Source organism: Eulemur rufifrons, chromosome 16 (genome assembly GCF_041146395.1).
Source record: "Eulemur rufifrons isolate Redbay chromosome 16, OSU_ERuf_1, whole genome shotgun sequence".
NCBI lineage: Eukaryota > Metazoa > Chordata > Mammalia > Primates > Lemuridae > Eulemur > Eulemur rufifrons.
The window spans coordinates 54716033-54738090 of NC_090998.1; the positions used below are offsets into that span (position 1 = coordinate 54716033).

The window sequence follows — 22058 nt, forward strand, 5'->3', positions numbered from 1 at the left end:
ACATAAAATAATATTTTTATTACTTAAACTTTCTCCAATGGAAAATATAATACAACAGCATAATATTCATTGAAACGGAAGAAATCCTCTATAAATTAATTCACATTATCCTAATTTTCAGTCAATCTGAAAATTTGAGAAAAGCCAGACTGCATTAAAAATTTGAGATTTGGCTTACAGAGAGGAGCAGCTTACTTTTTAAACATCCTTTCCTAAACTTGCATTATGTTGGATATTTATGATATTCATCCCTATTTCTTGTTTCAACTAAATGTTTTAACTTCTCAGTTCCGAGTTACCAAAATAAGCAAAATTGTTGACTATTCAATAGAAAACACATGTTCATGTTTGGTAACTACAAAGAAGTCGGTTTCTTTTGGCAAACACACAAAGTAGGTAATATCTTCATTCCTCCTCTTCCTTTTCCTTCTTTCTGTCTGTTTTCTCATACACACTGACAATCTATCATCTTCCAGCATTATTTCTCTCCTGGCTACTCCTTGTTGTCTTCATATTTCCTTCCAGGGAAGTAGGCTGTTTAGGGCTTATTTCTTTTCTTTTCTTCTTCTTCTTTTTGTTTTGCAATGGGGTCTCACTGTGTTGCTCAGGCTGGAGTGCAGTGGCACAATTGTAGCTCACTGCAGCCTCAAACTCCTGGGCTCAAGTGATCCTCCTGCCTCAGCAGGGACTTGTCTCAGTAGCTGGGACTTTAAGTATGCACCATCACATCCAGCTAATAATTTTTTTTTTTTTTTTTTTGGTGGAGACAGGGTCTCACTGTGTTGCCCAGGCTGGTCTCAAACTCCTGGCCTCAAGCTATCCTCTCACCTCAGCCCTCCCAAAGTGCTGGGATTACAGCCATCTCGTTTTCTTCACATATAAAAAGATGACACACTGCAAAGTCTGATTTTAAAAACTCCATGTTTATATTTTACTTTGGACACTTAATAGTAGTTAATGGGGCTAATAGTAGATCTAACACATTACTGAATCTTTTACCATTAGGGTGGTTGCAAATATCTGAACTGACCCTAGACTAATCAATTTATTATGTTCAACCAATATGAGGCTTTAAGAGGTACAACTGATTTGAGATGCAAGGTGATCTATAAAATGAATATTCCTCTTGGGCGACAATTAGACTTAAGAAGGTCTATTCTGACTCTGTGTTCTCTGGGTAGATGTGTGTTATCACACATTAAGCTATTGCCAGCAACATCGATAGGTCTAAAACTGAACTCACCATCACTTTTAGCCCACACTTGGTCTTCTTCGTATGTTCCTTATTTCACCAAAGGGCACCATATGTACCGTGTTGCTTAAGCCAAAAAACTGGTATCATGGCTGACTTTTCCATTACTTTTGGCTGCCTCATCCAATTAAGCCCACTCCTTGTAGATCCTTATAGTCTTACAGATTTTCTCCATTTTCTCTGCTACTAACTTAGTTTAGGTCACCATCACAGTTCCACAGGATTATCTTTAGAGACTTCAAACTGCTCCCTTTTAATACCTATTCTACTACAGATAGAACGATCTTTCTAAAACACGAGATAAAGTTCAAATCCCTAAATATATATTAAGACTTGGGTTTCTTTCCTACTTTGGAGGCGCAACCTTTGCCACTTCTCACCTTGCTTCCACTGCTCCAGTTAAACTGAATGATTTAATTCCCCAACCAGAGAAAACAAGACTTTTCCTTTGTCCTGAAATGCGCTTTCCCTGCCCAGGTCCTGCATGCCACTTTGCCTGGCCAACTCCTCCATACTCTGACGCAATTTAGCTATCACCTTCTAGTGTGAACACTTAACAATAGTTGATGAGACAGAAAGTAGATCTAAAACCATTTCACTTTACCTTTTGAACTGTAACCGTTTGTTTCTTGTAAGCTGCTTAAGCATAGGGCAGTGTTACTTCCATTGTTTATAATATATCAAAATACCTACTGAAGAGTGAAAAAGAAATAGCAGGCTCACCATGAATTCACTTTGGAGTAAATGTGAACTTGCCACGACGTCCCTCAGCTGTGACCTTGTGAGAATGCGGCTGGCAGACTGCAGGTACTCCATTGCCACCTTCTCCCGTGGGGTTGGAATAGCAACAAACGGTTCCACGTTTCCCAAGCTACTCATGTCCAATGTGAGAGAGACGTTGGACCCTCGTCTACATTGGAGAAGAATGTTATTATGTTTAAACATCATATGAACTTTTTTTGGTACACTATTCAGGTGACGGGTAACATGAATTTACTTGATTGCAGAAATCTGTCTTTCTTGTACATGTACACAATTCAGTGAGAACACTTACAGAAATAACAACCAAATATATTTTCTCTTTTAGTACCATAATTGACCATAACAGCTATTCATAGTTCCTTTATAGGAAAGTGACAACTTTGTTGTTGGAAAGAACTCTGAATTGAGCAAATACACTATAATTTATTAATAGATATACTTGTTACAGAAATCACAGGGTGGCTAATAATATTAAGTGAAAAGTTTAGAAAAAGTAAACACATTTGCATTGAAAAATCAGGTGTAACACAAACTAGCTTTTATTTATATGTGTGTCTGAGAGTCCAGCATATAAATCATATAGCCACCTAATATTTTTGCATTCAATATACTATACTCATGATTTTTCTGGGCACAGGGAACTCAGAGAAAAAAATAATCTCATTATTTTAGTTCCAGTTATTGCCTTTGACATTAAATTTAAAAGTTTCAAAATGTATATATCTTTTATAACTTCTGAATGAATCCCTAAAAGATAGCTTCTATATCCTCTATTTATGTATATATGTATATATGCATGTGTATGTGTATGGGGGGGTGTGTGTGTGTTGCGGTAAACTCATAAGAGGCCATAGAAATCACAGACTCTTAAAATGAGCTATAATTTATCTTCCCTTTGTAATTTTCCTACTCTTGTTGGGAGGCGAGGTGGGGTCCTTAAAACTCATAAGACTCCTCGTGTCCTGTATAGAAGGTGTGAGTGCCTTTTACAAGTAATATTAGCTGTGTAGAACCAAGGAGTAACTATAAAATATGAGAGACATTTATAAATGTGAGAGACGGAGGATCAAAGTCAGAGATTGTGTCTCATAAGAATTGTTAGATTTAAAGGGGTCGTTGGTGTGTGTCAAGAGATCAAGTACGGTGCCAAGTGGTTGGTGTCTCAAGGAAGTGGAGAGCAGGGGACAATAGGTCAAAATAAAAGAGTAAAGACAGTGAGAGTAGATTAGATCCAGCAGATTAGTTCTTCTGAATAGTGTTTTAATACTTATTGTGCAATACTACATTAAGAAATATTCCAGTGGCTTGAGCTTAATTTTAAAGAATGGAAAATTATCAGAATATGCAACAACAACAACAACAACAAAAACCTATCAATTTTTTACTCCTGCATCTGCCTCTGGTTGCAGCTTTGGTACCATTCTATAGTTTGCTATGCGATATCATCATTTTTGTTGATTCCTAAATTGTTTGTAATTGAGGTTTTAATTTCCACTTGAATTTGGTGGTTATTTATATGTTTGGACATTTAATTTCCTTATTAATTTCTAGTTAAAATTTATGGAAATTAGAGAATGGCTTAACTTCTAATAGTTGGAATTTCTTGATTCTTTCTTTGAGATAAAAACTATGATAAATATTTCTAAATATTTATCATAGTTAACAGATGTTTTTTGCTGGCAACTAGTTTGATTATGTATGTATGTGTCTATAGGCACACATATATATACATATCACCTTATTTATTATACTATTATATATTATTAAAGATACTATTGTATTCTAATCTATTATTTCCTACTTTTTTCCTATTGGATTTGTAGGAGAAAAGAGATACATATGTGAGTCTTCTACAATAATTGTCTTTGTTATTTTTCTTTAACTTCTAACAGTTTTTGCTTTATACATTTCAGCCATTGTGTTATTTGAAGGGATTCATAATTATATCTTCACTGTAAATTTCATCAATATTGCCTTATTTCCCCTTAATTTTATATTTGGTCTCACATCTGACTTTTAAGAAATTAATATTGACATGTATTTTTATTTTTTTGCTCCTGGAAAACCTTTTCTCATCCTATTATTGTTCTTAACTCTCTTGGATCACTAGATTAGGGATTAAAGGGTAGCATTCGTTTTTATGGATACTCCATAAAATATAACCTACCTGATAGAGAAATGTTTGCCTTCCACATTTTTTTTGGTTGTTTTTGCTGGTGATTGAAAGGGTTCCTTTGTTTCTGAGTAGGAGGCAAACAGTTGAGGAGGAGCAAAGAATGGTTCTGATTTCAGATCAAGAATTTTAATCTATTTTTAGTGAGAAAGTAGTTTTTAAAGTTTCTCAGTCCAGTTCTTGTGGCCTTTAAATTGATAGAAAATCTTTTCTCATTTTGATAATGGTCTTTCTACTGGCCTTAATTTTTAGTATATTTGTGAAAATTGGGCTTTTGCTGGTTTTGTAAATATCTTAGTAAGGAGTTGGGAGAGGTTGCTTTAGGGATTGCTAATCAGATGCCATTTTAAATCATAATTCCATTCAGGTGATTTTCAGCCTCAAGAGACAAAGTGTCTGCAATCTTTTGAGTGGAGCGATACTACATTAGAGTGGCATAGTAGCTGGTGAGGTCTCTTCCAACCAGAGTGGTCAGAGCAGATGCATGAAGTAGAAGTCACTGGACTTGGTCTTGAGGGTACAAGTTCAATAAATAAATATCTGGTAGAGAGTTAGAGAGCCTGGGAGGAGAAAAAGTGGGGAGCAAAAAATGTTAAGACAACTTTGAGAAATGGCATAGAAGCAGTTTGAGCTAGAGTCCTAAAATATGTGTAAAAATGTGTTTTGGAATTGGGAGGGCAGGGTTATATAACAGAGACGAAAAAGAAGCAACAGTTGTATAAACTGCAACACAATAAAAAGTCTGCCCAAATCCAGAAAAGAAAGGATACAGAAGTATATTGACTTCTATTTTAGCTTCCCCCAGTGTGCCCTGCCAAAGCCTGGGATATTCAAAGCCTTTGGGATCCCATATCTAAGATCCAGTTGGTTTACTGAGTTAATCTTCCAAGGATTCTGTGTTAAGCTGAGAGCCATGAAAGCATTTTCATGTAAACTGACTTCATAAGGAAGGACGACTTTTGTCTTGCAAGGGAAGGAAGAAAGGAAACTGATATTTATTAAATATCTATTATTTGCCAAGCACCATTCTAAGCACTTTCACATGTGGTATCTCAATATTCATAGCAGCATTCTGAGATATTATTATTAAGTAATAAAGTATTATTAATAGTTTTTCCCCATTTAACAGGTGAAGAAATAACTAACTTAAAAACACAATAGTGAATCAAAGATTCCATCCAAGTTAGAATATTAAACCGAAGTTCTTTCTGCTTTGCCACCCAAAATCAAGGGTATGGTGGGCAGGTTATGTTAGACTATATATTCCCTACATGGAGTTGGGAGTCAGTTGCTGGGGGGAAGGTCAAGATTACTGAAGTGTAGAGTGGAGGCAGTACAGTGTTCAGGGTATAAATCTGATCTTTGCAGTCGTATTTGTCTGGGCTCAAATTTTGCCTTTCCATGTCCTTATAGAGGACCTTTGGTGAGGCTATTTAGCCTTATTGCATCTCAATTTTCTCCTGTTTTATAAAATGAATAATTAAAAGTACATATCTTGGAGGGTTATTACAAGGGTTAACCAGATAATGTAAGTAAACTGCTTGTGAAAATGGATGTTTGGCTATTAATAAACTTGAGTAATAATAAACAAAGTTCTGCTTGACTCTCACCTTCTGCTTCTCTGAGGATTCTACTTTACAAGATCTTCACAAAAACGTCAAAAATTGTTTATACTGAAATTAACTTTAAAGTTTTGAAATCAATGGCTAGAATCTACACATTTGTCACTAAAGAAAGTTACATCCTTCTTGCTAATCTATTTATCTTAAAGCTTCCCTTTATTATGGCAAATCCACTTCCCCTGAATCCTAAACAGTTCCAGACCACTTCACCTTAACACCTTAGACAATGCCTCAAAGTTCAGTTGTGGAGTAAACTTGCACAAGCTGTTGACCTTCCAGAGAGCATTTTCCACAAAATAGCCCTTATCGTGGTAAGTACTCTCCTATTGTGGCCGTGAAATATTGTGGTAGGATGCCATTAACTTGGAGAAACCTCTGCTTTTGTTAATTACTATTTTCAAGGAAAAATAATATTCATATTAATTGAAATATAATGGAAATAGGAAATCTAATCAGTAGAATCAATTTAAAAATATTAAAATATTTGACCTGGGCCCGGTGGCTCACGCCTGTAATCCTAGCACTCTGGGAGGCTGAGGTGGGAGGATTGCTTGAGGTCAGGAGTTCAAGACCAGTCTGAGCAAGAGTGAGACCTATCTCTACTAAAAATAGAAAAAATTAGCTGGGCGTGGTGGTGTACACCTGTAGTCCTAGCTACTAGGGAGGCTGAGGCAGGAGGATTGTCTGAGCCCAGGAGTTTGAGGTTTCTGTGAGCTATGATGACACCACTGCACCCTAGCTCAGGCAACTGAGAGAGACTCTGTCACAAAAAATAAAATAAAATAAAACAAATATATTTTTATATGTACATATAAATATTTGGACACTTCTTAGTCATGTCTTGTGCGTAGAGAGAAGAGATTAAATAAACACCCATATAGATTTTACAGCATTCATTTTTTTCATTACAAAAGTAATACAGGTTCACTGTAGAAAATTTGTATAATTTAGAAGTTTTAAAAAAGGAATTAAAATCCTTCATACATATTTTCCACTAGCATTTAAATTGACTTTAAAAGTTTGCTATTTTATAAGCAGGAATGGCAGTGACTTATTGTTTTAATTTTTATTTCTTTGGTTAGAGATGAAGATAAACACATTCTCATAAGACTATGGTTTATAGGTCCTCTGAGAGTGACTGTTCATGCTCTTCCCCAATTTTCATATTGTAGCATTAATATGTTTATTATTGATTACTATGATACATAAATGATATTACTTATTTCTCAGACATGTCTGTTGCAAATATACAGTTTGTGGTTGCCTTAAAACACTAAAGATTTTTTAAAAGTTACATTTAGATTCAGTCAAACCTATTAATATTTTCCTTTGTAGTTTCTTGCATTGCTTTAACACATAGGAATTCTTTTCCTGGAAGTTTAGATATTTTAAAGGTAAACTTTTAATCTACTTGTAATTTATTTTGGGGTCTGGTAAAGGGAGGATCATCTAGGTTTCCCCTGCCTCAAATAGGTTATCAACATTTCTAACACAATTTACTGAACAATCTAGAGAGGGGATATGTTCTATAAATATGGGAATGGCAGATTTTTAACTAGCTGTCACTGACCAATGATCTGGAGGAGAAAATACTATTTTACTGAACGAAGAGAATGTGAATTGATTCCACAGCATTTATAAGTCAAAACGTTAAGAAGTGAGGACAGAATCAGAAAGACATTCTAAAAACAAGATAAATGTAAGACATTAAAAGAAAATTCAAATTAAGACACAGGAAAAAAATCTAAAGGATTAAGAGAAAGAAAAGTCAATGGGAATTATAGGAGATTGAGGCCTTTAATAAAAACAGAATGTGGAAAAGTAAGAACACAAACTCTGTTGAAACCTTTGCCTTTATTTTGTCGTGCAACTGTGCACAAACTGTTCAGCCTTTTTTTATGCCTCATGATTGCTATTGGACAAAAGGGAACATAATAAAAAGCTTTATCAAGCTCCTGCTGTAACACCAATTATTATTTATGCCAACAAATAAATAAGAGGGAGGAAATTCAAAAGATACCAATGCAAACAATTGAAGGAAAAAGCAAATTCTTAAGGAAAGGTAAAAGGAATGCAATAAACAGCATGTTAATTACAATTAAGTAAAAAGGAAAATATGTATAAATATTATGGGCCAGGGCCACACATTCATTTCAGCAAGAGAATATAAACAACTCTCTGTTGAAATTGTTCAATTCTGCATCACTGCTCCTAATGGCCAAGAAGTGGGAAGGAAAAACAGCTGAAAATACAAGAACACTACAACTGAGTGTTAGAATAACTCAGAAACCAGGCATTTATTTTCCTGGTAGTTGAGGGCTATTATGCTGGATTTTAGCAGACAGACATAGACAGAAGAGGCTGCAATAGCCAGCGTTGTGTCTATGGGCTCTAATTCTCAGACATGCTGCTTTTTTCCTAGTACTTCAGCCCTGGAGAACTGTGAGACTTCAAGCATGGCACCTCATTTAGTACCACTAAGGAATGGAAATGGAAGTAAGAGAATGAAATGAAACAAACTATCATTCTGCCTGTAGTCCAGGAAGATGTACTTCTGAAACTATTGGATTATAAAATTCAGTTTCAATGGGAAATGGTGGCAGCTGCTTATCTTGAAGTACTTGAAATGAGAACGGAAAAATATGCATCTTAAAGATTATAAGAAGAATTTAGTACAGAATGAAAGCAAACAGATTTGACCTTTGAGAGTTTTTTTTGTTTTGTTTTATAAAAGATACACGTAATTTATCAGAGCTGTCTTCATTAGTACCCACATCTAATCCTACATGGTGAAAAGTAGGAACTTTAATGTCGATGTCCTCTTCACATCTGAAAATGTGGGCCTGAGCCCTTTGGTCTGACCTTTCCTCCTTGTCTTTATTGATACAATGATCACAGAGCTGACAATCTTGACTTGATTATAAATGATGAGCTTAAATCCTTCCACCTCAACTTAATTTTTTAATTTAATTTTGCTCAATTTTTCCACATATTTAACTTTCTAGGAGAACACTAATTAAAAAGAAAAAATTAAAAAATTTTTTGATCATTTGAAAAATGCAGGCGACAAAAGGAATGAAATGGAGAGATGGAATTTCTTTACTTTGTGGGGATTGACTGGCCCCCACAGATATTTGTAACCCTACATTCTTTTAAGTGCCAAGGTTAATGGTATTTAATTAATAGTACGTGGTTTCCATCTCTTTACCTGCCATTGCTTCTCGGCCTTTTGGCTAAGATCAAGTGTAGCATCTCTTTACCTGCCAACAAATTATATATAGTACCAACTCACTTTCTGGGTCACTTGACAGAGAAGAAGGTAAAATAAAAAATACAGAGTACTAGAAAAGTTAAATTGTGACATAAATGCAGTGTTACTAATTTCTAGAAGCTGAAATAAATGAATGATACCATGATCATCCATAGTAAAATTTCCTAAAGGAAGGAAATCTTGTAGGGAAGAAATGATAATAAGTATAAAAGATACCAGACATGGGCCCACAAAGATGATAAATAAATTTCCCTCTAAAGTAAAAATAAAATTTTATAACATAGAGAACATTTTTGTTGTGGCAAATGATTGATTTTCCTACCTGTAAGCACCTACTTCAATAGGTAGAATGTTGCTCTCCTTCTTGAGTGATTATGAAACCACCATTTATGAAATTAATAAAAGGCCATAAGGTGGGAACAGTGGTAGGGGCCTGAACTCTGCAAAGGTATAACCATAGTACCATATATATAACCAGCCATTGTTCCCTAGCTTGCTTTCCTGTAATTGCTTACTTTTTAGGAGTCACATGGCTGATGGTCGTGAAGATTCTTTCTTCCTTGCTCCCATAGATAACATCACCCTTGTGAAACCTAAGGCTGGTCTTTGAAATATCTTCCAGATCCTGCATTCTAGTGGACCAACTGACCCAACCAGACCAGTGGCCCATACCAAGGAACCAACTCAATGGGTCTTGTGACTTGGGAACTGACTCAGCACAAGTAGACAATTTCTGCTTCCCAACCTTATGAGTTCATCCCCAGCCAATCAGCAGACCCAATTCCCTAGACCTTTGCCACCAAACTATCTTTAAAAACTCTTTCCTCCCCAATTCTTGGGGAGACGGATTTGAGAAATGTCTCCCATCTCCTCACATGGTGCCTGCGACATTAAACTCTTTCTTTGCTGTAACCCTTGCTGTCTGAGTGTATCGGCCACCTCTTGATCAGTGGGCAATGAACCTGGTTGAGCTTTAATAATTGTATAAAAATTTTTGAATTCACTCAATAATACCTGATCTTTTATATGTGTATGCGACAAGGCAAAATTTACTACACCCTTGCTTTATTATTTTAAAAAATAAAAATAAAAACAATCTGAAAATAACATAAGTTGAACTTGTTACATTGTTCTTTAAGCATTGACCTTGAAATCTAAGTTTAAATCATTGCTTTGCACTTTACTGAAGTTCCTGGGGCCTTAGACTCCTTAATCTTCAAGTGAGAATAATAACTAAACTCACAAGGTTGATTCATATTATAAAAGGTAAAGAAAGAAGCAAAAATATGTGAATATTTACAGCCTATATCTGGCATATAATAGACATTTATAAATGATTATAATAATTAATAATAATCATATGGTAATTCTTACTTCACTCTGCATGCATGGATATGTGGGAGCTATACAGGTATACACTGACAAATATGTGAGGATGGTAATATTCAGATAATTGGGTAACGATTAAGACTAGGAGCAGTGTTACATATGCAAAGTCAGTAGTCATCTAAGTTGGGACCATTTGTTATAATTCAGGCCCTTAAAATTCATACCTAATATTCTTAGAATTCATATCTTTTTTCTGATTCAAAAATAATGCATGTTCAATGGAGAAAAACAAAAAATATAGATAAAAAAGAAAAATATCCTGTGACACCAATACTTAGAATAAACTGCTAATAACATTTTTTTGTGTATGTCCTTCAAGTCTTTGTAAGTATGACAAAAAAAAATCCAGATTTTTACTCAATATATTCTTTTATGATTTCCCTTTTTTAAACACTAACTATATCATGAATGTCTTTTCATGTCCTCAAGTTTATTTAAACATTGTCTTCAAACACCCTAGTATTCCATTGTTGGGAAGTACCACAGTTTATTTAACCAATACCTTATTTTTGGACACTAACTTTGTTTTCAATTTCTCACCATTATGAACAAAACTGCAGTGAACATGCTTATACCTTAATGTTCATGCATTTCCATAATTATTTTTCCGTCAAGAAGTTTTTAAAACTAACTCAAAATCTCAGAATTTGGAGACGTTGCTGGACACAAGGGGTGTGGAAGAAGCATGAAGACTGACTCCAGGGCTCACTGACATGGATATAGCTCAGACCTGCTTCATCTGTGGTCAGATCTTTGAAGTAGCTCCTTAGGAAGACTTCCTAACTCTAAAATCTCCTAGTTCCTTATAGAATGATGTCTGAGCACTGAAAATATGATGATAAGACCCACAAATAGCTGCTCTGGGACATGAGATGCTTTCTAATCTATTTCCTCATCTTCTATAACCTTCTTACCCATGTCGGTGCCTCAGACAGGCCCAGTCCTGAGCACATGAAAAGCAATGTTTTTGTTGTCTGCATGGATGAATGGCAGCAAATAAATTGGTGAGGGTAATGCTAGGTGTCATTACTGTGCTCTATGGCTTTTCCAATCCTTCTGAAAATAAGGGTATTGGGGGATCATGTTAGACAGGAGTTTGAAAATTTAGAGTGGAAAAGTCAAGCTTATTAGGTACAGTAAATGTTACAGTTGAGATTTAATCTGAGTCTTATTTAAATATCAATGAAGTCTGAGCATTAACATCCTAAAGACCTGTGATAATTTTGTTCCTAAAAAAGAGAAAAAAGTAGTTTTGTTTTGTAACCAAGTATGATTAATTTTTATCTTTTTTTGGCATTTGGTATTATTTTGATGTCACTCTTAGTGAGGAGGTTGTTTCCCTTTTAATGAAAGGACAAAATGATGGTAGCTGTAATTTTAGTTCCCAAGTTTCGTTTTTCCTAGTTTATATACTTACTTACGAAAAAGATGATGCTGAAGAAACATTCATAAATGAATAAACTATTCTTTCTCAAGTGAGAAATCTGTGTTTGAATTTCAGCTGATTCAGATTTATATACTAATACACACACACACACACATACACTATATTTTCTAAGTAGCAGAATGCAATTGATAACTCCCTATCTCTTTACACTATCAACTACCAAAAACTCTTTTAATACTATTACAACTAAATTAAATATATTAATTTAATGACATTACCAGAAATGATACATGATTATAATGATCCATACAGTTTAGCTAAAATGTGAATCAAAAAATATGCAACATTCTTTTATAATAAAAGTACTCAACAAACTGGGAGGGGGGGAACTTCCTCAATCTGAAAAAAGACATAAACAAAACCCCCCAACTAACACCATACTTATTGGTGAAAGACTCCAAGCTTTCTACTTAAGCTCAGGCACAAGACAAAGACGTCTGTACTTACCATGTATATTCCATATTGAACCAGAGGTTCTAGCCAGGTTCATTAGATAAGAAAATGAAACAAAAGAAATACAGATTGGAAAAGAAGAAGTCCTATTCCATCTCTATTTGCAGATGACATGATTTCATATATAGAAAATTCCAAAGAATCCACAAAAAATATGTTAGAAGTAATAATCAAATTCTATAAGGTTGCATGATACAATGTCAAGATTAGAAATCAGTTGTAAACAGTAGCAATGAATAATATGAAAATGGAATTAAGAGTTAAGAAAACAGTTCTATTTACAATATCATCAAAAAGAATTAAATACTTAGGAATAAATTTTGCAAGCTGTGCAAGACTTATATGCTGAGAACTACAAAAAACTGTTCAAAGAAATTAAAGACCTAAATAAATAGAAGGACATATGTTTATGTGTTGAAAGACTTAGTATTGTTAAGATAGCAATACTCTCTAAAACTGATCTACAGATTCAACTGAATCTCTGTCAAAATCCCAGATGGCTTTTTTTCAGAAATTGATAAGCTGATCCTAAAATTCATATGGAAATGCAAGAAACACAGAATAGTCAAAATAATCTTGAAAGAGACCAAAGTTGGAAGACTCACACTTCCTGAGTTCAAAACTTACTACAAAGTTACACTAACCAAAACAACGTAGTATTAGCATCAGGATAGACATACGGGTCAATGTAATAAAATTTAGAATCCAGGAATGAATAAGAGAAGAGATATTCGATATCATTAGCCATAACGATGGCTTACTAGAATAGCTATAATATAAAAGATGGGCGATAAGTGTTGGTGAGGATAGAGAGAAACTGGAACTTTCATATGTTGTGGTTGTACAGCCACTCTGGAAAAACATTTGATAGTTTCTCAAAAAGTTCAACCTAGATTTATCATATAACCCAGAAATTTGACTCTTAGGTTATACCCAAGAGAAATGAAAACATAAACACAAAAACTTGTACCTAAATGTTCATAGCAGAAAAACTCACAATAGTTAAAAGTGGGAACAACTCAAATGTCCATCAACTGATGAATAAACAAAATGTGGCATGTCCATACAATCGAATATAATGTGCTATGAAAAGGAATAGAGTACTGATAGATATTACAACATGGATGAACTTCGAAAACATTAAGCTTAGTTAAAGAAGTCAGAAACAAAGGTCATATATTCTATGATGCCATTTATATGAAATGCCCAGAATAGGCAAATCTATAAAGATAAAAGTAGATGGAAATTGCTAGGGGTTGAGGAATAGGGAATTAAGCGAGTGAATGCTAACGGGTATGGATTTCTTTTGGGGGTAATGAGAGTGTTCTGGAATTAGAGGGGGTCAAAAACAATCATCAAGACCTCATAACCAATCTTTATTATAATTTTATCATAGCATCATTTTAATAAAATTTCTATTTATTAAAAATTTAATAAAAGTTTTGCTGATTGTAAGAAAAGAATGGGCAGAAGCATTGAAACATTTCCCAGAATGACAGGAGCTACAAAGCTTCACTGGAATATACACATAGACCCAGGGACAGTGGCAGCTCTGGTTATTTTTAGCTGGTGGTACACCTATGGAATGCTTTGTAGTCAATATATATACGTATTTGCATAACACAACTGAAATTTTAGAGACTGATATCATATAAAACATGAACAATATATGTTGATAGCAATAAATTCTCACTATGGGATTCATGAACGAAGGGCCATTTTATCACACAGCACAAGATTCCATATATCTGTACTGCTCTTCCAGTTTAGTGATAGGCATCAAATTTCCTAGTAAATGTAACTGTATAACAAATTTTCGTAATACATCTTTGAATTGTGATGCCCTGCTTGCCTTTGATGTATGTTTTTGTCTCTATTTCTTACGCGCACACACACACCCCCATCCCACAAATTGAAGAAGGGTATCCTGTCTTTTTCATGAGCTTATTCAGGCCCCCTGCTTGTTATATGTTTACAGTCAGAGTGCACATCTCTTCATTTCCACCTCCTCTGGGGAAGGGATGGGAAGATTGCAGGAAAAGAGAAGAAAAGAGAAAGTATCGCTTTTCATTGAATTCCTCTTCCCTTTAACTAGAATCAAGCAGGAGTCCCGGCTTTGTTTCTTCATTGAGTGCCTAGAGCAACAACCACCTGGTCCCAGGTTAAGAAGTGCCTAAATTCCCACAGTGGGTATGCTGAAGGTAAAAGCTCTCATTTGTTACAGAAGTGCTAATAATGTTGATGATGATAAGGATGGCAGTTAATATTAATTAAGCTAAGTTTGTAAGTGATTTGCCTGTATTATCTCATTTAATTGTCACAATGATTTTTGAGAGAGATGTTATGCTTATTCCACTTCATATATGGGGAAACTAAAGATGTTAAGTGATTTATCAGAGGTCATTCAGGAAGGTATGTGAATACAGGTAGTGTGATCAGTGAGACTTTACTGTTAACCACAAAGATGAGCTGAACTTGGTTTAACTACAGACACATGTCAGTACCTACTATATTCTAGAACAGGGTACTGGGGGTGTGGCAAGGTTAATAAGACATGACCTCTGATCTTGAAGACTTTATAGATTGAGGGGAGAACCCTAAATAGATAATTGAAATATTATGTAACCTGTCATGGAATAAAGACTTGCTTAGGGAGTTGTAGAGGTTATTTATTTATTTTCAAAGCACATTTCTTTATTTCAAATCCTTAAACTTATTTTTAGTCATTGGAGAGAAAAATTTATAAAGTTAAATTTTTACAAAGAAAATTTTTGCATTTATAAAAAGAATTAGATATTTTAAAAAGTAATTATATGTAACATGTATCTGAAAGCTTCTAGAAGTCCGTTTTAATCATTTGATATAAAAAGCAGATATCTTAAGTCATGAATCAGGTCTACCTTCACAGAAATTAATATCTACCTTCACAGAAAATGAACTCTCCGTCAAAATAATGAAAATCTATTGTCTACAGAGTTTCTCCACATCCTTAGCCAGGAACAGTAGTTTACGTAAATATGCATTCCCATGTTTGTTCAGTGTCCATTTAAAAGTGTGCCACCTGGCAATGCAATCACGGGCTTTGGTCAGTTCGATGCTTTGTGAATAAACCAGGATGACTGTTGCTCTCTACAAGTCACTGGCCTTTCACCTTGGAATTTCAGAGTAGGGAGTTGTTTCCTTTGGGCCAGTGAAGAGTCAATGACGTTGCTGGCTTATTCTGTGGCCACAGATTGTATTTAAAGTATCATCGCTTCTCAGGTGGAAGGAAGGAAGGTGCCAATTACCTGGAAGAGTTGTGTTAGTGATAAATGAAGAGGGAGCATTTGATTTGATCATTATGATCACCTTCATGCCAGTGTAAATACACAATCATGTTATCAGTTACGCCTAGTCCAAAGATAGATGCTTAAATATAAATTATTGAAGGTAGTTGCCAATAGTTAAAATAAGCCTTTCCTCCCAAGTAACTGGGATTTGTTGATTTAATGCCATTTATAATAATTCATTTTTTATTTCTGGGTCTTTTCTCAACCATTGTCAGATGGAATAATTGCAAGATAACCTTGAAGATCAAATACCTATTCATCCAAGCGCAGATATCATGTATACCAGACAAAGAATTTTTCCTTTTGATACTGTGTTTTATTAATCTATATTGTGTCCAAGGAGCAGATGGACTGGTAAAAAATAAATATTTCTGGAATGCAAAACATCATACATATTTTAAAGAGTGAACTGAAATTTGTCATGTAAAGGACAGTTTTATGCCTGCTGCAGGAAATATATCTCTCTGCTTCTCCAGAAATAAAAATATTCTAAATTAGCATGCTTCAACCAAATAGAAAGAAATGAAAAATGCCCAGAAGCAATGCTCAACCAATTTTTGAGAAACAGGTAACATTTTTGATATAAAGTTATATAGACTCCCTCCTTTTATTGAGATATAATTTGTATACAAGTCACCTTTCTAAAGCGCACAATTCAATGATTTGTAGTATGGTCAGATAGTTGTGTAAGCATCACCACAATCAATTTTAAAGTGTTTTCCTCACCCCAAAGAGAAACTGCCTATCCACCGGGAATTACTTTCCATCCCTCCACCTCCCCAGTCCCTAGAAACCACTAATCTATTTTCTACGTCTGTAGTTACCTATTTTGCACATTTCATATAAATGGAATCACACAACATATGGCTTTTTGTGTCTGACTCCTTTTACTTAGCACAATGTTTTCAAGGTTCATCCATTTTGTAGCATCTATCCATTCTTTTTTTTTTAAATCTTTTTTTTTTTTTTTTTAAGGGACAGAATTTCACTCTGTTGCCCAGCCTGGACTGCAGTGGCATGATCATAGCTCACTGTAGCCTTGAATACCTAGGCTCAAGTGATCTTCCCCCTTCAGCATCCTGAGTAGCTAGGACTACAGGTATGCGCCACCATGCCCAGCTAATTTTTAAAAGATTTTTTAGAGATGGGGTCTTTCTATGTTGCCAGCCTAGTCTTGAACTCCTGGGCTCAAGCTATCCTCCTGCTTCGGCCTCCCAAAGTGCTGGGATTACAGGTGTGAGCCACTGTGCCAGGCTCCTCCATTCCTTTTTATAGTACAATATATTCCATTGTATGGATATACCACATTTGTTTATCCATTCATCAATTGATGGACATTTGGGTTGTTTCCACTTTTGGCTATTATGAGTTATTCTGCTATGCACATTTGTGTATAAGTTTTGTGTGGATATATGTTTTCATTTTTGGGGGGTATATACCTAGGAATGGAATTGCTGGGTCGTATGGTAATTCCAGGTTTAACTTTTTGAGAAGCTACCAAATGTTTGTCCAAAGTGGCTGTACCATTTTACATTCCCACCAGCAATGTATGAGAGTTCCAACTTTTCCACAGCCTTGCTAATATTTGTCATTGTCCATATTTTTGATTGCAGTCATTTTAGTGAATGTGAAGGGGTATTTCATTGTGGCTTCAATTGCATTTCTCTAATGACTAATAATGTTGAGCATCTTTTTATTGGCTGGTCATTTATATATTTTCAATAGAGAATGCCTTTTCAAATCCTTGGCCCATTTTAATTTGGGTCGTCTTTTTATTTCTGAGTTGTCTAGTTACAAGTGGTAACTTCTTTCAACCACTTTGGATATATAAGATAGTTAGCACTTAGGACGCTGTAACAGAGTTTCTACCATGTCAGCTATAATCACTATTCATAAAAGATTGTTTAAAATAACATTGTGTCTATCACAGAAGACAACTCAATCTGCCCTTTAGATATGCAACTGGTAATCATTAAGTTACCATTGCAAGAGTCAGAATGACTCCTATATCACAAGACAAAATTAAAATGTCCTAAACTTAATATATTCAACAGCATTTCTCTCAGGCAGTGAAGAATATGCAAAAACAGGCTTTTAAACAATAACCACAAGGATATTCCTTGTTTCTCTAACAAACTATTCTTCTTTAGGTATTGTTTTATAAGTTAATTCATTATTTCTTTTCACCAGAGATCTTTTAACACAAAAATTCTAATATTTATCTGGACAACTCTAAATTTCTGAGATATTGAAATTTTTATTACATCTCCAGGACATGTTTCTTTGAATGATGCAATAATGAAGAGAGAAAATATCTTTTTAAAAAATTTACCACCTTTCAAATTAAAGGAGAGTGTTAGATTAGAATGACTTCTAATACCAATTAGCTTTACCATCTTAGCATGTTAAGCAGTCCTAAATCATACTAGTGACACTTAATTCTGAAAATGATCATTTCTGATAAGAATGGACTAAAGAAACATGCAAATGAGTCTAACTACTGAAAGATTCTGACAAGGGATGACAAGGAGTCGGGCCACCAGATTTGGCAAATAAAAACACAAGATGCCCAGTATGATTTTAAAAAATAGCTCTAACTCCCAGATTTTTATAATTTAATGAAAAAAAGCTTAGTAGACGACTTGTAGGGCATTCTGATACAATCAATACAGGACACAGGACAAAATCATTAAATACAGAACATGTTCCATATATAAAGAATGCCTGGCAACCCTAACAAGGTGGAAAATAATTGACCTAATTTTAATTCCTTTTATGCATCCATGCGTTTCTTCTATGCATGGCAGGGATTTGTAGGTGTGGGAAGGGAAATAATAATGAAGTATGCAGAGATTTTCAAGACTGACTAGAAATGAATTACTTCCTATGTTTACCATGATGTTTTTGCACTGATTTCAAAAGAAAAAAATAGTATTTGCTTTTATTATATATTAAACAATTATAATATAAAACCTGATAGCTGGTCAGTAATTTTACTTGTAATAATGCTTACTGATTTCTGGTATGCATAGGAATCCATGCTAAGAAATGAAAAATAAAATCTGCTTTAAAAAAATCCTGTACAACCACAGTACTTGAAAGATCTCACAAATATTAACTGTCTGATTAAGGATAAAATGAATTTTATAAAATGTGTTACTCTGATTTAAATATTATTTATAGAATTTAGAATTGCTTCCTGTCTGTTGGACATTTAAAACAACAAAGTATTGTAAAGCCTTAACATTAGAAATTATACTTCTAAGAGAGATTAAAAAAAAAATACTCCATGGTCCACTGCTTTATATGCAAACACACGCTCTTTTTGTGTCTTACCATTCTGGGTTGAAGATTTGGTAGAAAATTTAAAAAGTCAGAATGTTATATTAATCCTTTGTATTTTATATGAATAAAATATATTCACTCTAAAAGTAGTCTCCAACAATTTAAATATTTTGCATTTGTCTATGTCATAGATGAGGTGAAGTACAAAACCTAAGAATACAATCATAATGCGGAAATATAAGAGGAATACATAAATTTTTAGATTGAAACATTTATACTGGTTTTCATGTATTTGAAATATTTTGTAAAATAATTTGAAGACAAGTCCTTTGAACATTTTTTGCTTTCATTTGAATTATCAGTGCACACATTTACCACCAATAATTCTCCGTGTCAGATGAGAACATTCAGAGACGCATGAACACGGTAAATAGGAGGTGCTTAAGACAATCTGTTCAGACGGATGGTATTCATTAACCAAATACTCCTGACCAGTTCCTGGAGTTCAGGTCCACACCTAACAGATTCCCAAAGTTCTTCAGACCTCAGCAAGTCAAAATACACTACGGAAATCATTTTTGACAAGAACTCTTGGGCTAAGCTTTAAGTAATCAGTATCTGGTTAGGACAGGAATCACCCAGTATCCTGTAGAGGAAAACAGCTGACATGAAGGCCATTTCAGCCTTCCCTCTTCTAATCATGCTTTCTAATGTACTGCCAATTCGCTCCCGGGCTGCCCTCGATAAGCCGGTAGCGTTACGGGAACCCAGGGTTCATGAATGCAAACTGTACAAGGTTGCCCATCCCCATCCTTTCCTGAAGACCATTTCTGCGGTAAAATTGTGCTTTATCATAGAAATCCCTTTTCAGTACAAATCCTAATGGAACTTATATAACTTCCTGATTAAATTGCATTATTGTTTTGTTAGGAGGGGGAGCAAGAGGGCAAAATGCCCTTTCTATATTTTAGAATAAAAATTGCAAAGGCTTAACCACCCAAAATCTGTTGTTTCCATCAAACACAAATCTGTATCCTTGCTCACAAAGAAGAGATGGAAGCCAAGCAAGAATCCAGACGGATGTCAAGCGGGAATCTTCTAAAGGGCGTGACGCTGGAGCTGGTAACCCCGTTGAGTGCACTTGCCCTCTGAACCAGCACAGCCCCAACCCCCCCAGAAGCCAAGAGGGGACCCCTGGGAAGGGAGGCTTTGGCTACTCCCTGTCAACGTCAGGATTGGTACACGGCCCTTTCCTTGTTTATTTGATTTGGCTTTAAATCTTAAAGTGGCAACAAAGGTCTCAAGTAGGATTTTTGAGGACAGAGAAACAATCAGCTTCAATGTCCTTCCAACAAAAGCAAAAGCCCACCCTGCTGGCGACCCCGACTCGTCTTCTGTCCGTGAGCGGCGCACAGGCGCCATCTGGAGGTTGGGAGGCGGAACCATCCGCTCTTCTCCAAGTGGACTCGACCTGTGAGAGTTAGGCTCAACACATCATTGTATTTTAGAATGCTTCTGTTTTTCCACTGGAAAAAAAAATTGAATACAGTCCAATTATGAATATAGAGGAGGTGGGCAGGGTGCCTTGGGCATCGGAGGAGGAAGGAAACAGGAAAGAACATGAGCTTTGATGGCACACCGACCTGGGCTCAAATCCCATCTCTGCAGGGATGGGCTCTGTGACCACCGACGTTTACTCAAATGACTGCACCTCACTTTCCTCATGATTGAAATTGGGATGAGAAAATCTATCTACCTGAGATGGAGATGATGAAGTAAGGATATTGCATATTTGTAATGCATCTTGTACAATACCTGGCACATAGCAGCTGCTCCACAAATGTTAGGTATGGGCATAAACATAATCAAGTCTTTTCTAGTTCTTCCTCTTCATACAGAGGGATAGTTATTCTGTTCTGTTATTGTGGTACATTTTTCTTATTGGTACTAACAATAGGCCTTTGGATATTATATTGCATTTGAATATGCCCCATTAATTATCTTACTTCCCTCACTTTCTTATCTTTGACTCCAAAAACTTTTTTTTAAAACCTGGGTTCAGGTTAAAGTTCAGATTTGGTTCTTCCCTGAATGGGTTTGCCTCTACAGAGGTGCCCCATAACAATTATGCTTTCTAGTATAAATATGCTAGGAGAGGTTTAGTTATATTAAAATACATGTGTTATATAATTATATAAACTAGATTATCCAGAAAAACACATTTTCCATGTCCCTAAAAGAAATGCATTGCAGACATTTACCCATCGTTCCCTCTATTGCTTGGATGTCCTACAAAAGCTCTTACTTATGCATAGTACTGTCGAATGTCCTGAAGTTCTCAGCTTCATAGGTTAGAAATGATGCTAAGGAGGCCAAGGGACCAGTTTTGATTAGAATCAGAGTCAGTGAACACTGCACAGAGTAAAATTGCTGTCCAGGAAAACAGAACTTATCTATCTTGGCCTAGCATTTCATGAGGGGCACCGGTATTGTGAATAGCAATTAACAGCCACCTCCCTTGGGCACACTCCTTTTCATGGCTGATGGAGCAGCAGGTGGAAAAGAGCCCACTCACAGTGGATTGTTACTGTCCAACTAGATTGTCATGTAAATCAAAAGGGGGACCAATATGAGGTGGGGAGGGGGAGATTATGAAATACCTTTCAAATATATTTTGGGTCTTCGGCAGGATTCTATTTGGGTTACATAACAAGTTTTCTTATAGGTCCTTGGCAAATGCCAACTCTCCCTGACTGCTTAAAAATACTTAGTGTCTTGGGCTTTTCTTCTACTTGGCTATTGGTAAAACTGGGAATGTGGCTTTGCAAAATGGTTAGGATTTAAAACACTGCAAACTTTTTCTAGCCCTCTTAATGTTTATTTCACAGTCCTAGCCTCTCTATGGAAGATACTTTACTGAACAAGTAAAAGTGGATCAAAATTCCCCCTGCTAATCTATCTAGGAAAGGAATCTTCAGGAGGATAGTAGCTGAATGGTTATTGGAATGGGCAGGGCCAGCCATGGCAGCAAACTCTCCAAAGGCTGTAGCCTAAGTCAACCCCAATTTTAAATGT

At 35.4% G+C, this 22058-nt stretch overlaps 1 protein-coding gene and 1 pseudogene across 3 annotated transcripts in view; one reads left to right on the plus strand and one right to left on the minus strand.

Moving 5' to 3' along the window:
• The window catches only part of PTPRR (protein tyrosine phosphatase receptor type R), a 231363-nt gene that overhangs the window by 48020 nt on the left and 161285 nt on the right, over positions 1-22058 (minus strand). For all 3 annotated transcript variants that reach the window (XM_069490087.1, XM_069490088.1, XM_069490089.1), the window contains one exon: positions 1976-2162. In XM_069490087.1, the coding sequence (XP_069346188.1) occupies positions 1976-2162 (187 nt within the window). The remainder of the gene's footprint in view (positions 1-1975; positions 2163-22058) is intronic.
• On the plus strand, positions 9023-9106 carry LOC138397829 (U2 spliceosomal RNA; annotated as a pseudogene).